Source organism: Nannobrachium achirus, assembly GCF_963921795.1.
Source record: "Nannobrachium achirus genome assembly, chromosome: 20".
NCBI lineage: Eukaryota > Metazoa > Chordata > Actinopteri > Myctophiformes > Myctophidae > Nannobrachium > Nannobrachium achirus.
In genome coordinates this window covers 25,129,024-25,143,627 of record NC_137827.1, presented here as the reverse complement: position 1 = coordinate 25,143,627, position 14,604 = coordinate 25,129,024, and the positions used below count along the sequence as shown (strand labels likewise).

General features: G+C 41.8%; 1 protein-coding gene across 3 annotated transcripts in view; it reads left to right on the top strand.

The window, feature by feature from the left end:
- Positions 1-13,301, top strand: part of rnf144aa (ring finger protein 144aa) — a 71,805-nt gene extending 58,504 nt beyond the window's left edge. For all 3 annotated transcript variants that reach the window (XM_080750763.1, XM_080750762.1, XM_080750764.1), the window contains 3 exons: positions 2,277-2,424; positions 4,497-4,586; positions 8,577-13,301. In XM_080750763.1, the coding sequence (XP_080606889.1) occupies positions 2,277-2,424; positions 4,497-4,586; positions 8,577-8,708 (370 nt within the window). In that variant the 3' untranslated portion in view covers positions 8,709-13,301. The remainder of the gene's footprint in view (positions 1-2,276; positions 2,425-4,496; positions 4,587-8,576) is intronic.
- Positions 13,302-14,604: the final 1,303 nt, after the last annotated feature.

Sequence of the window (14,604 nt, the reverse complement as noted above, 5' to 3'; positions counted from 1 at the left end):
AAATAATATAAGAAAAAGGCACATTTTTTTGATCTGATCTAAAGGCATTTTTTATTGATTGAATACTCTACATTTCTGACTAATAGACTATTAGTCAGAAATGTAAACGGCACATTGTACAGTAAGACATTAAGGCTAAAGAAGTCCTGGGGACTATCTCCTATGTATTCAATTCATCATCATAGCATCAGAAATAATACATGTCTACAAATAAAAACACATTGTACAAACAAAGGAGAAAAGGGAAAACCTACGGCATTTCCCCTCCTTTTGATGGGGAAATTACATAAACACATTTTTTTTTAATCGTTTTTAATGGTTGGTGTCAAGGCATTCCACATTCTGGTGACAGAAATGTGGGTAGTACCAGATCATGGTCACTATTTATGCTATTTTTATTACCATTTGAAAATCTGGATCCAGAGCCGTGGATTCTTCATTCTTCCACAGACAATGGCTGAAACAACAGGAAGTTTAAAATTGTCTTTAAATCACTCTTCCTATTGGGTTTTTTGATGTTATGTATTGTCAAAATTAGCTTTGTTATTGTTCGTTTATTTATGTGCTAAGTCTTTGAGAGCTGTATGAGACGGTATCTTAAGTTTGGATTATTTATTTCTTAGTTGCTAGTTTACATCATGACCACCAACTTGTCCTATTGCTTTAACCCTTAAGTTCTGTTCAGATTCACTACACCTTCGTTCTGTTCGGGTCATTTTGACCCGGTGGATATTTGGTTTAAAAAAAACAACACTAATATAAATTTTAACTTAACAAATCATCATGATACATTGACTTTGACTCAATACCAAACAATTCATATGATATATTTGGTAAATGTTTGCATTTCTGCTTTGCTCTATCACATTAAACACTGAAAGAGCTAGGCGTTTTTACTGATTTAGCTGAAATCCATGTAAAAAAAACAACTTCATTTAATACTGGGCAATATTGCTCATGCTTATAGGAAGGGGGGGAGGGTTCGGAATGGGGCTTCGGAAGGGAGGTGTTAGAAGTGGGGATGACTGTGTGTCTGTGTTTTGGCATAATACTGTGTATTTCTGTGCTTCCGGGTCAAAATGACCCGAACAGCACTTAAGGTTCAAAAAATATGAGGGGGGTGTAGCATGGGTGTAGTGCAAAAATATTTTTTTTACATGTTCATCTCAGAAGAATCTTTAAGGCCAGTGAGTTTCAGGTGGAAACATTTTTAACTTCTACCTTTTTTTTCCAAATGAAAATGTAAAACGGGTCAAAATGACCCGAACAGCACTTAAGGGTTAACAGCTTCAACAAGTGCAGTTGGTCCTCTATCTTCAGTTATAAGGTTGTGTCTAGAATGTCTTAATTTCAACCTTTCCAGTGGCTATATATTGTCGTTGTCGGGTGGAAACCTTGTATGTCCAAAACCGTTTGTTTTGTATTTATCATTTTAAAAATGATTTTAACTAGTGAAAACAGCCGATCTACAAGCAACACAACGCCTCGCACCGCGAGGCGTTGTGTGCTTGTAGATCTGCTGTTTTCACTACTTTTGTGAGACGGCCTTGTATGATGAAGCAGGGCTTTACTTTGCGAAAGAACGTACACATTTGAAACTTGGAGATACAAGGTTTCCACCCGACAACGACGATATATATATATCATAGCTGATCAAAAAACTACCAAAGATGAGACTGATTCTCATTCAGTCCATGTGCGACAACCTATCCCTTCACCCTGAGCAAATTCAGGGTATTTTTTGTTTCAAGATGGCTGCCAGGTGTCAGATGAATGGGGGTCTGTATGTGTGTGCGTGCGCGCGAACGTGCCTTTAACCGCTCTGGGCCCGGTTAGATCAATACGAGAGAATTGGCCTGGAAATGAATTGGCTTGTTTTCTGTCTTGAAGAGGGCACATAGAAGGACGGCTACCGTCTCACCTCCAGCCTTGAACAGTCAGCACTTTTACTGAAACAGGAGGAATAGATACAGAATCACTGACGTGAACAACGGAGCAGAAAATAAGGGCCCAGGAGGCTGACCGAGTGAAAATAATAATTCAAAACAAGCTTAAGAACACTTGAGGTCGGGGTTCATTACCGCAGCAGCTTTTTTAAAAGAACGACATGAGCTTCTGGGCTTCTCACTTTCGTTTGGACAAGAGCCTGCCGAATATTGATCGCACCTTATTAACAAGTCTGACAAAGTATCTGTGAATTGGATTTTGTTTCGTGACTGCAGGGTTTTTCCACTGAAAAAAAAAACAAATTCCTTCTTCTCTCTCATTTCTCTCAGCTCCTTCTTCAAGAATGATGAAGACGACGCCCCCATCAAACGATGTCCCAAATGTAAAGTCTACATTGAGAGGGACGAGGGGTGTGCCCAGATGATGTGCAAGAACTGTAAACACGCCTTCTGCTGGTACTGTCTGGAATCTCTGGATGTGAGTTGTACACAGAACTGGTCCCTCGTGGCTTTCCTTCCTTATGCAATATATTGATAATGATATTTATAGCACCAGTAAGTTGAGAGCAGCAAAACAATTGATCACTTTCAACCTGGCATCCCTATTTTGGGATTGTCAGGCAACATTTAAAAAAATAGCATTAGGGCATTCACCAACTATTCGAATATCAAAGTCACTATTCGATGTTGTTCACCGAAGTCGAATATATTAGCTTATTTTTAATTTTCATTGTTTTCTCTTTAATAAAAATATAATTTATAAAGCTTGGCTAGATAGGAAGTCATAAGAATGAGTTGCCAGTGCCCCTGGTGGATGAATTTGTTAATGCTCTGTACCAGGGGTTCTCAAACCTTTTTAGGCCGTGACCCCCAAAATAAACATATTTGAACTGGGGACCCCCACCCTGACAAGCCCTTGGAATTGTAGGTATTAATGTGACTCGGTTCCACAGATAAATATTGTGAAAATAGCCGATCTACATGCTCACAACGCCTCGCAACGCGAGGCGTTGTGAGCATGTAGATCGGCTATTTTCACAATGTTCGCCTCTTGCTTACTTAATATTTGACTGTTTGGCAAGTCCTGTCGAATATTCAACTATTCAAATACTTTGAGGTCGAATAATTAGAATACTAAAAATCACTATTCGTGAATGCCCTAAATAGCATGCATCAAAGCTATACAAGCTCACAGCACATCCCAATGCAATGTCTTGTGAGTTAGATTGTCTATTGTTATGCATTGTAAAATGGGGCTTAAGTGGTGGAATGAACTACTCCGCATTTCCAAATAATGAGAAATGTTCTCAAAATAATAATCTGCTCGTGTATGAAGTGAAAGCATGCAACCAACCAAAGTTGCACAGCGTCGAATTCTGATGGATTGTGTTGGCAAGTATTTTGCGTGCATTGCATACCCACCTATATTATGCTGTAGGTCAATCTGCTATCTAATGTGCTCTTTAAATAGCACAGACATACTGCGCAGGGGGACTGTGCTAGACTTTAGACTAGGTCAGAGCTGATCTAAGACACAATCACTTTTCTGACATAACATTGCACCTGTCCACACTGAATTTTAAGACCAACGCGCACAAAATGGTCACAGCTATATTTGGTCATTGAGTCGACAACATTGAGTCGTTGAATGCTGCGATTTTCGTTTACAATCCGCGTGCACGCCGTGGTTGGTTCGCGATTACAAAAGACCCCATGTTAATCCATTCTAGCATTGCTGTGCTAGGAAGTAAACAGCAGAAAGTGGCCACAGAAAAGAGCTAGTTTATCATTATAATGACTTAATGCAGGATCTTTTTTTTTTTCTTCTTTTTATCACATTGGCAGAAATCAGCTTCCAGTAATGGCTTGTCTTTATCAAAATAATTGTTTTCTCTACCTGTAGTTGATGAGGCTGGAATTGGATGCTCTAGACCAGATCAGAATGTTTGTAGACAAATGGCGATTTCCGGGTAGAATGCATGTCTATGGACGTTTTCACAATATAAAATAACATGTCCAGAACAGCTAGGTCTAGTTGGTCAACCTGTGGATATTTATAACTAAATAATATACAGTATTTCATTGGTCAATGATGATACCATCGTCCTGTTCGTGTCCTGTTCTTCCAGAAATAAGGTCAATGAATAACACTGCTCCAATGCAACGCTGCCTGCGCCATCTACCCGTTATCTAACCATCATTTGTGGTGATGTCATGGTGGTCTAGTTAAATTGTCAAGGACAAAAATAAAAGGTCCTTTTCGTCTTAGCATCTTAGCTGGAAGGAGTCCTTCTTGCCTCATGATGTAGTTCTGTTTGTGGAGTTACCCGTACGTACATACAGTGGACCACACAGGTAATTTAAAAGCCATTTTCTCTGAATAGCTGCATGTGCCTCTCAGCTCGCTAATGGTCAATGTGTGTGTGTGTGTGTGTGTGTGTGTGTGTGTGTGTGTGTGTGTGTGTGTGTGTGTGTGTGTGTGTGTGTGTGTGTGTGTGTGTGTGTGTGTGTGTGTGTGTGTGTGTGTGTGCGCGTGTACCTATTCGACAGGACGACTTTCTCCTGATCCACTATGACAAAGGGCCCTGTCGTAACAAACTGGGCCACTCCAGGGCGTCTGTTATCTGGCACAGAACACAGGTGAGAGGCTGCCTCCTTCCCTCCTTCTCCCTCTCATTCAGGGCTCCCCTCTTTATCTGCACTGCAGCATGTGGCACGCTACGCGTGTTCCCTCCACTGTCTCTGTCTCGTCATCTCTCTCTCTCTTCGCTTCGCTCTCACGTCTTTGTCACGAGCACACACACACACACACACACACACACACACACACACACACACGGGTGTCGCACCAAATTCTGGGCCCTGGGTACAAGGATTCACTGCGGGCCCCCCCCCCATGAATGTTCTTCATAGGGGGAGGGGCTTTAACCCATTTAGACCGGGAACGCATTATTACGTGTTATTTTGTGCTTTAGCTATTGAAAAATAGCAGATATACAAGCTCACAGCGCGGCACCGAGTGCCGCGCTGCGACCTTGTAGATCTGCTATTTTTGAAAAATCTTGAAAATTGAATATTTCAAATCCTTGAAAAACCTATGTTTCTATGTCGGTGGTGCTCAAACTTTTTCATGTGAAGGACCTCCAAAATGATATGTATTTGGCCACGGACCCCCATCTCAAAACATTTAGTTCCAGGGACCACCCAGAAGCGAAATTTGAGTTACAATTGTTTGCTTTAAAAAATACGTATATTCAAAGATTTGCACACATTTTCACGACTTTTCAAAAATAGCAGATCTACAAGCTTGCAGTGCGGCACTCGGTGCCGCGCTGTGAGCTTGGTAGATCTGCTATTTTTCAATAGCTAAAGTATAAAATAATGAAGGCCCCTCCACCTTGGGCCCTAGTAACTCAGTCCCACTTTCCCCCCCTTGTGACACCCTCCACACACAGACACACACACACACACAGACCTACCACACTGCTACAGAGAGTGTAATAGTTGAAGACAGGCTTGGGCCACGTGCCGAGGGCCTCGGTTATGCTTAAATTAAAATCCGTCACTCGCCATAAGTGGTAGATCTACAAGCGCCCAGAACATTGTGAGCTATTTTTAGCGAGCAACACTATTGCACGCCGAAGTACAATATTAGTCGGGACTATAAATCAGCATTATTTAAATGCACCTTTCAGGCTTTCTTCTCGTGAGTGGCACCGTCATACAACAAAGTATAAATCGGCCTATTAACTACATGTTCAGTGAACTGTGTAGTCAAATGAAAGAAATGACTGCAGTGTTTTATGTGAAAGATTCCTTTTGATTACCATTTTTCAGTCTGCAACAACAGAGGCTACTGTACATGGCAAGCAGCTCTGGCGCTGTTCACTTTCCCAACCTTTAGCTTCACTATCATTCCAAGTTACAATGTAGGCTTCCAACACCATTCCTTAACCCATTTAGGCCTAGGATTATTGACTGCTTTAACTATTGAAAAATAGCAGATATACAAGCTCACAGCGCGGCACCGAGTGCCGCGCTGCAAGCTTGTAGATCTGCTATTTTTGAAAAATCATGTTTTTTTTTGTTTGCAAGTCTTTGAATATATCTACTTAAAAGTGAACATTTGTAACTAAATATTTACTTCTGGGTGGTCCCTGGAACAACATATTTTGAGATGGGGGGGTTCGCGGCCAAATACCTGTAATTTTGGGGGTCATTGACATGAAAAGGTTTGAGAACCACTGATTTAGAGGAAGGATTTAGAAGTCGGGTCAAAGATCGGGGTCAAAGATATTCAAAGACTTGCACTCATTTTCACGATTTTTCAAAAATAGTAGATTTACAAGCTCGCAGCGCGGCACTCGGTGCCGCGCTGTGAGCTTGTATATCTGCTATTTTTCTAAAGTTAAAGCATAAAGTAATGGTTAAAGTGGTTCAAATCTAACGTGACTCGGGCGCGTTCCCGGTATTTGAGAGTTAACTGGGCACATTCCTTACCGGGGGTAACATTTGTACCCAGGTGGGCACATCCCACTGTCCCAACAGACTTGTTGTGAACATTAGTAAACATAATGGCATCTGTTCCCCAGTGGGGCCAGGCGGAGTCATGGACACACTTAAAGCGCCGCCCGTACTGCACCGCTAGACGGTGTCGCATACCAGAAATAGCCGACCTACAAGCTCACAACGCGTCGCACAGCGACGCGTTGTGAGCTTGTAGGTCTGCTATTTCTGGCACGCGCCACAGCATAAATTAGGCATCGCAGATCAGCTCTCTCTCTCTCTCCTTTGCTCTCTGTCTCTCTCTACTGCCTCTCAATCTGTGAGGTTCAGACCAGCCTTGCTTACTGATCTTCCATTCATAAATACATTGGATGTCGCAGCACAAATCTGGCTTTTACGTACACATCTCAGCTTCTTCACCATGCCATACCATACCAGACAATGTCCTCCTCCATGTATCTGATTGATAATTAGATGGGTCTTGTGTACTCTGTGTGTGTGTGTGTGTGTGTGTGTGTGTGTGTGTGTGTGTGTGTGTGTGTGTGTGTGTGTGTGTGTGTGTGTGTGTGTGTGTGTGTGTGTGTGTGTGTGTGTGTGTGTGTGTGTGTGTGAGAGAGAGAGAGTGTGTGTGACACCATGTGAGAGCATAAGGAGGACAGGAGGTCACATTGTTGTGTTCTCTGACACACTAACTCTTTCAGGGCATGTAAAGCCTCTATCAGAGTCCAGGGTGAAGAGCTATTCACTTCACCGCGTTGTAGTTTCCTAGCTATCTCCTAGGCTTTGTTATGTATTTTTAGGTGATAGCTAGAAACTACACCGCGGTGAAGTGAATAGCTCTTCACCCTGGACTCTGATAGAGGCTTTACTCTGACCAAAGGAAAGATTACTGTGCTCAAACAACCGTGCTGTTCTCTACAGCAGATCCTTTCCAACTGACAGAAATAAACAGGCAGTTACCAACGGGTACTTGTCCTTCATAGACCTGCCCTCAAGTGATCCCAAAAATTTCCCCTGAGCCCCCGAAATTGGGTCTGGAAGGGCGGGGAGGTTCATTATAAGTCACTGATGCCCATGACTGCATGTTTGGCATTTAGTTCAGTTCCACTGGAGTTTTACTGGTGTCTTGCGCCCCTGTGTGGACAATTACCTGAATTGCACTCATGATGGAAAAACTGGCACCCTTAACTATATTGTCCCTGTTCTTCTCTCTTATAATGTAATAAACAAACATGAATAGCTACTATTGACTATATAACTTCTCACAAATGAAGAGGTCCAATGACATCTGAGTTACACCCATGCTTCTCTGGGAGGTAGCTACAGTATGTACCTAAAGGTATAGCAGTGCTATCATTAACAGCTAAGTTATTAGCCTGCAGACCCCCATTTAAAAAGATATGCCAGGGGCACTCATATTAAAGCTTTTTAGGGCTCTAGCAATGATTTTCTTACCATTTTAATTTCAAGGACCCCCAGTTTAACATGCATTAGGCTTCGGACCACCATTTAATGGCATTTCTATCTCTGAGACCCCAATTTATATTGTAAAATCAATGTTAATTTAACTCAGAGTGTAGAAATGGAAGCATTTGTCTCTGAGTCCTCTGGTAGTGGTTTCTAACAATCATTTAGCAGGGGACTCCCTGGAACTCCTTCAAGGACCCCGCTTTGAGAACCAATGCCCTGTCTAGAGTCTAGATCTTAGGCCCCTGGGAGATGGATTGCTGAGGTGGAACACAACACCTACCGTCAGCTCTCAGTACTTGCACCCAAGCTGTGCTACTCATACACTGAGTTGGCAGTGCCCGGGAATTAACCCATGACCAACCCATTTTTGGGCCTTAGAGGGTTAATGCACGACTTGCACCCAAGCTGTGCTACTCATACACTGAGTTGACAGTGCCTGGGAATTAACCCATGACCATGTGGTTGAAAGGGGAGTGCTTTACCGACTAAGCCAAGTGCTGTGGATAGACTATGTTGATCTCTAAATGGGCAATCTGGCTAGCCATTGTCAAAGAAAAGGGAAAACGGCGCCCTCTCTGTAGCACCAGGGAATCTGTTCTTGAGAGATTACTAAATGGGTAATGTTCATTTTGGAAATGCATTTTGTGTGTTCAGGTCGTGGGGATCTTCGCTGGTTTCGGCCTCCTGCTTCTGGTCGCCTCCCCCTTCCTCCTGCTGGCCACGCCCATCGTCCTCTGCTGTAAGTGCAAGTGCAGCAAAGGAGACGACGACCCCCTGCCCACCTAAAAAAGAGAAACAAAACGCAGCGTCTCCGCCAGGATGAGGTGGCGAGCCGCCCTGTTGGAATGGGCCATCGATCTTTTATCACCTTTCACCCCCTTTGTATCGTTTTCCTACTTCCAGCTTTGAGTGCTTTGTTTTTTCTTGGGGTGGGCCGGGCGTGCGCCGGGTCCGGGCCGCATTGGAATCCATCGCTCCGCATTGGGAGGAGAGTGGCCACAGCCGCCCCTGCGTGGAGGAGGAGGTAACCCCGGGGGTTCAAAGGTCACGGGAGGTCAGAAAGACTTGAGAAAAGGACTGTAAGTGTCCTTGTGTTTTTGTCGGTGGTGGTGGTGGTGGTGGTTTGGGCACGTGTAGCGCAAAGGCGGATCCACCGTTCCGGTGGGCCCGTAGCCAGTTGAGTTACTGTGGCGAGGTACGTACGCAGGTTCGGCTTTTGTCGTGACAAGCAAAGGGGCAATGATATACATGTTGTAAAATGCATCTACAGTTCTCTTGTACGGACGCTACCATGCTGGAGCTGCATTGGAAAGTACTTTAATCGCTCTGTTTTGTTGGCTTGTCGTGCAAAAAAAGAAGAACAAAAAAAAAAAGCTTCTACCCGCGCCACCACATTCTTTGTGTAGCTAAAGGTTTCATCAGTAGCATTGCTCATATTCACACGCCGGCCATTTAACTTTGACGTCATACTTGTCTTGAAGTAAGAACAAAATGGCCAACACGTGAATATGGTCAGTTAAAGAGTTGCACCGCATGTGTTTGGCGGGCACTCTGTTTGCACACAGAGCATGGTTCCTCCTTCTGGGCCGAGGTAGGGGGCGCTCTTTCCTCGCAGCTCACTGTACAGCACGTCCTCTAAATGATGTCAATGTTTTATAACGTTTAACTTTTAATAGAACTGTCTCCAGAGTTGTGTCTACAGTCTGTACCGTACTTTGAGTGTTTCCCAAACCGTTTGTTGGGTCCAGATGTCAGAGGGTGAATGACGCTCACTTTAAGACTTGCTACAAATGTCATTGCTTTGGTCTAGGATGGTCCATCCGATGTTTGTGAACCACAAATATGACGCACCCCCTGTTCAAAGCTACGTATAGACATTGAACGGGACAAATTGACATCGAATGGGATGAATAGGGATAACATTTTTATTTTATTTTGAAGGGTTTATCAATTTCGGGGGAAAAAAAATACAACGGTATTCTTTAGGAAACCTTTCTGGTTGCAATGCCAGTCATTTTTTTGTTAACCATATTTCTTGGTTTCTTTTCTATTGTTTACAGACTCGATTCACCCGAATTTTGTGTTCACAATTATTTACTGGACTAACTTTTATTATAGACCAAAAAAAATATTTGCAAGGAATTTCTCAACTTGAGTGGCTTCCCACTTCAAGGTCATCGTTAAGTCTGTTATATCCACATGACGTGGAGCCATTTTAACAATTCACTGGAATATATGTCACAGAAGTAATGCTCTGACCCCAGTGAGTGGTTTAGCCAAATATAATCGAATGGCCTTAATTTGAGTGCAGCCAAAAACAAAAGGGAATGTCCCCTGTGCGTTAGAAAAAGTCAAATGTCAAAATCTGACCGCTGTCATCGCAGGGAAAGCACATTTAAAGACATTTTCAAAACAATATAACCCTTTATTTCCTTTTCACTTGATGCTATGATGTCATACATTCATTGCATTGTTAATAGCCATCCTGTATAACCCAAACTGCTGTAAATGCAACAACTATCCTAAAAAATATATTTTATGCGAACCAATGCGTCCCATATTTACAGTACAAGTGAAGGGCAGCAGAAATTATCTAGGACAGCAAACCTGGTCCTATCAACCACCATTTTTTGTTATCATCTGAAACTGATCTTGGATCAAATCTCCTACTCTGTGATGCTTAATTAAAAAAAGCCTGGCAATTTGAGTTGCAAACTTGCATATGTTAGTGGTGTGAGTTTTAATGTTATGTGTTGGTTGGGAGTGAGACCTCCAACGACGTAGCTATTTCCTTCTTGCAGGGACATTAGAGTAGTCTGTAGAAATAAATATAAAGGAATGTTCCATTTTGGGCACACAATTATTACAAAGCTGCTCTATATCACTTTATCTATGCAAGTTTGTACATTACCATTTGTAAAAGGTTAACCGATTGGTCATATCTTGTACGTCATGGTTTATCACCTTTTAATGTTATGCAGCAGCAGAGGATGTCGTTTGCCATCCTACACTATGTGTACAGTACATATCATGGATTTTATTTAATCAGGGAACTATCCAGGAAACCATCCTTATTTTTGTGGCATGACCTGTGTTTCTTGTTGTCAAAATCTTGTAATCATAAACACTGAGTATAGGAATCAGTTTTTGTATTTCGTTTGTTCATTTTACTAAAATTTCATTGAGTTTTTCCTTTTTTTCCCCCCCTCTTTTTTTTTTGCAGCAGCAGTTATTTCACGTAAGGAATCAATTTGAACTTTGTTTAGGCAGAAGGCTGACACACCTACATAAAGCACTTCAATATACACACCTTCATCCCCTTGTGGTCCATTCTCATTACAAAATGACAGAAGTCCATATTTTATCTTTGAGTCTTTTTTCTTCTTAAATTAATGCTAGTGATCACCTTTAACCACCTAAGCCCTATTTTATAGTTTCATACAACAGTGTCATGCAAAAGTAGACAAAATGGACGATCTACAATCTCACAAGTCATGACGTGGCTATTTCTGGAACTGAAAGATAGGGCTCAAGATGGGGAAGCCAGCTTGAAAATGGTCAATTCTGACTGTGGGCATAAATAGTTAACAGTTAAAAATATGAATAAGAGCTTGTTAACCTCTGTCCCCATGTGTTCCATTCTCATTTCAATATGACCTATTCATCGCCTGCAATTTCAATCACCCCACGAAAGCCAAATGGTAGATTCTTAGGCTTGATGTCAAGATTAATTACTTTTTTTCCTTTGGCAGTATATAAGCTTATCAGACACCTCTATGTATGTGGCAGAGCGATGCTCGTCAAATCGGCTGCATTTCTCTATCTCTGTTGTTTATCTTGCCGCTTGGGGCATATAATCGAGGACCAGAATGATTTGTGTGTACGGTTACTTAACACTTGGGTTGCCATAGTTTTGCCATAACTTATGTAGAGTAACTTCTATGTATCTTTCCTATTGTTTTTACCAGATTTTTGGTAGCGGTGCATGCACCTACCTACACACGCACTCACGCTTAGGAGTGGTGTGACCACTGCTCAAAAATACAGCCGCCTGTAAGCTTATGGTCCATAGAAAACAGGAGGTTTTAACCAAACAATCCATATGGGAAAAGAAGCAAAAGAAGCAGGAGCTTGTATACAAAGCAATGAAGAAAAGGAAGTGAGCAGCAGCGGCTTTCACGAGGCATCATGGGAAATTGAGTTTCTTCGCTCACTAGCGGCTGCCGCGGCGCTCCAAGGGGGTAAATCCTTATCATGTTCCTGGACATGTTAGGCAGCCCAAGTGTTGAGTAGTTGTTGAAATGGAGGATATTGGATGTCTGAGATGGGACTGAAACTCTTAACTAATATCTAATGATAAATAATTAAAATTGGAACACACATAATTTGCCCACATTTGCTGACAATTAACGGTTTCGGACAAACAAAGTTTATGCCGACAGCGACGATATCGAAGCTTACATGACATTACTGTTCATATCCATTCCATACTTCATCCCACCCTCATTCACAGTAATTCAGCAGCTAAGAACAGACATTCTGGTCAACGTCATACACATTGATTGCACAACATCATCATGGCCCTCGCGAATTAATTCCAAGACTTGCAGCATACAGCGTACATTTATTAGCCTTAAAGTTTTAGCACCTGCTGTAGCCTCTATTGTTTTTACTGACCCCACCTACAATTCAAGCATGATTGTTTTATATCGGCGCTAATCCAGTTCGAGCACCTTTCATTTTGTCCTCTCCTTGAAAATCTCATTCCAGATATTGGCTTTCGCTGTTCGTATGACAATCGTGCCAAACAGATTTCCAGGCAGGATTGGAGAAAAAAATTTGTTTTGACCATGTATCGTTAATGTGTAAAAACATATGTTACGGAGATGAACAATTTGCTTTTTTTTTTCTTTTTTTTTTTTTATGCAAGTGCTGCACTGTATAATGGGTTCCATGGTTTGCTTTGTGTTCTGGTCAGGTTAAAGCCACCATATTCATTTTATATGTTGCGATACCTTCTGTGTTCACAGAATGGAACTGAACAGTTGAACTCGATACAAACTCAGTGGAGTCGTGAAAGATCACACAAACACGCGCTATAGGGTTCTCTCAATGCTTTGGACTGATAGGGTCCTTCGCAAGCCTGCATGAGGAATAAATGTATTTGAAAATGTTCCATCTGATGTGTTTGAAGACGTTTTTACTTGAAAATCCAGTCTGTTTCTCTAAACCAGGGGTCTTCAACAGCGGGTCCGGGACCTCTAGGGGGTCCTCAGAGTTACTACAGGGGGTCCTCCAAATCTTTGTGTGATAGAAACTTGTTTTTTTCCCCCTTTTTTATATTTGCCACTTGAACCCTAGCATCCATATTTTCAGAACTTTAGCCAAAAATAGCAGATCTACAAGCTCACAACGCCTCGCGCTGCGAGGCGTTGTGAGCTTGTAGATCGGCTATTTTTGGCAAAGAGCTTTGGAGGGGGAAAAAGGCAGACTAAGTACAGTGAAAAGTCAAGTTTATTAAGTATTGACGGTTCAAGTGGTTAAATATCTGAAAAGCCACATTAACATGAATCCAAAATATACTGATGATCGTGCTGTCAAACTATGAAACTATATGGAATCAGGTTGTGGGGGTCCCTGCTTCATCTCTCTCTCAACTAAGGGGTCCTTGGCCTGAAAACGTTGAAGACCCTTGCTCTAAACATCTAAAAACCATCTTACAAAATTGTAAATACCGTTTCACCCATGTCTGCTGCCTGGCAACACTGAACAGATAGATATTATGCAACAAATACTAAGGGCCAAACCGTAGACTACAATCGCCTCTGTGTCAACACCATCCGTTTACCACAGCAGGGCCAATGGGGCTTATTTTTATGACTTAACTTTGACTGGGATCGATATGCTATTGCTAATGGCAGCCAGCAAGATGTTCAAAGAACCACCCTTCATGTTTTGTTTTCAGATCTCACTTGCCCTTTTCGAGGGGAGATTGAAGCTAAATCGCTTTACCAAGGTTTACTTTGCAACTTTACAGAGGTCGAGTCTGGCTGTCTATGATCAGCGATTTATATTTTATAACCCGTCGTGTCAATAGGTAATGTTGCATGCACTTGGCTCTGAGTACTCATTTATGCGTTAGAGATTACAATATTGTAGCCTCGAAGGATCTTTGGACTGGTAGCATTGTCAACTCATTGCATTTTTTTTATTGGTTATAGTTTTTTTGTTCTGTAAAAAAAGAAAAAGAATTCCACAATTTCTTAAAATGGTCAACCTTTGGTTATAGAATTAAGACTTGCCTAAACTGGTCTGTTTCCTTCTTTATGCCTGTTTTTATACGCCTGTGTTGGATTATGTTCTACTTTGTATTGTCTGTGTTAAGGAAGGAAGCCTCAGTCCAGGTGGGTCAATTCATCTTCAGTCAGACATCTTTGCACAAAATATTTTGGGCATGGGATATGTTTCCCTGCATAGTAGAGTATAGGGCATTCACCAAATATTCGAATATCAAAGTCACTATTCGACGTTGTTCACCAAAGTCGAATATTCACTTATTTATTTTTTTTGTATTCTTTTCTCTTTAAAAAGAATATATAGTTTATAAAACTTGGCTAGATAGGAAATCATAAGAATGAGTTGTCAATGCCAATTTGTTAATGCTCTATACCAGGGGTTCCCA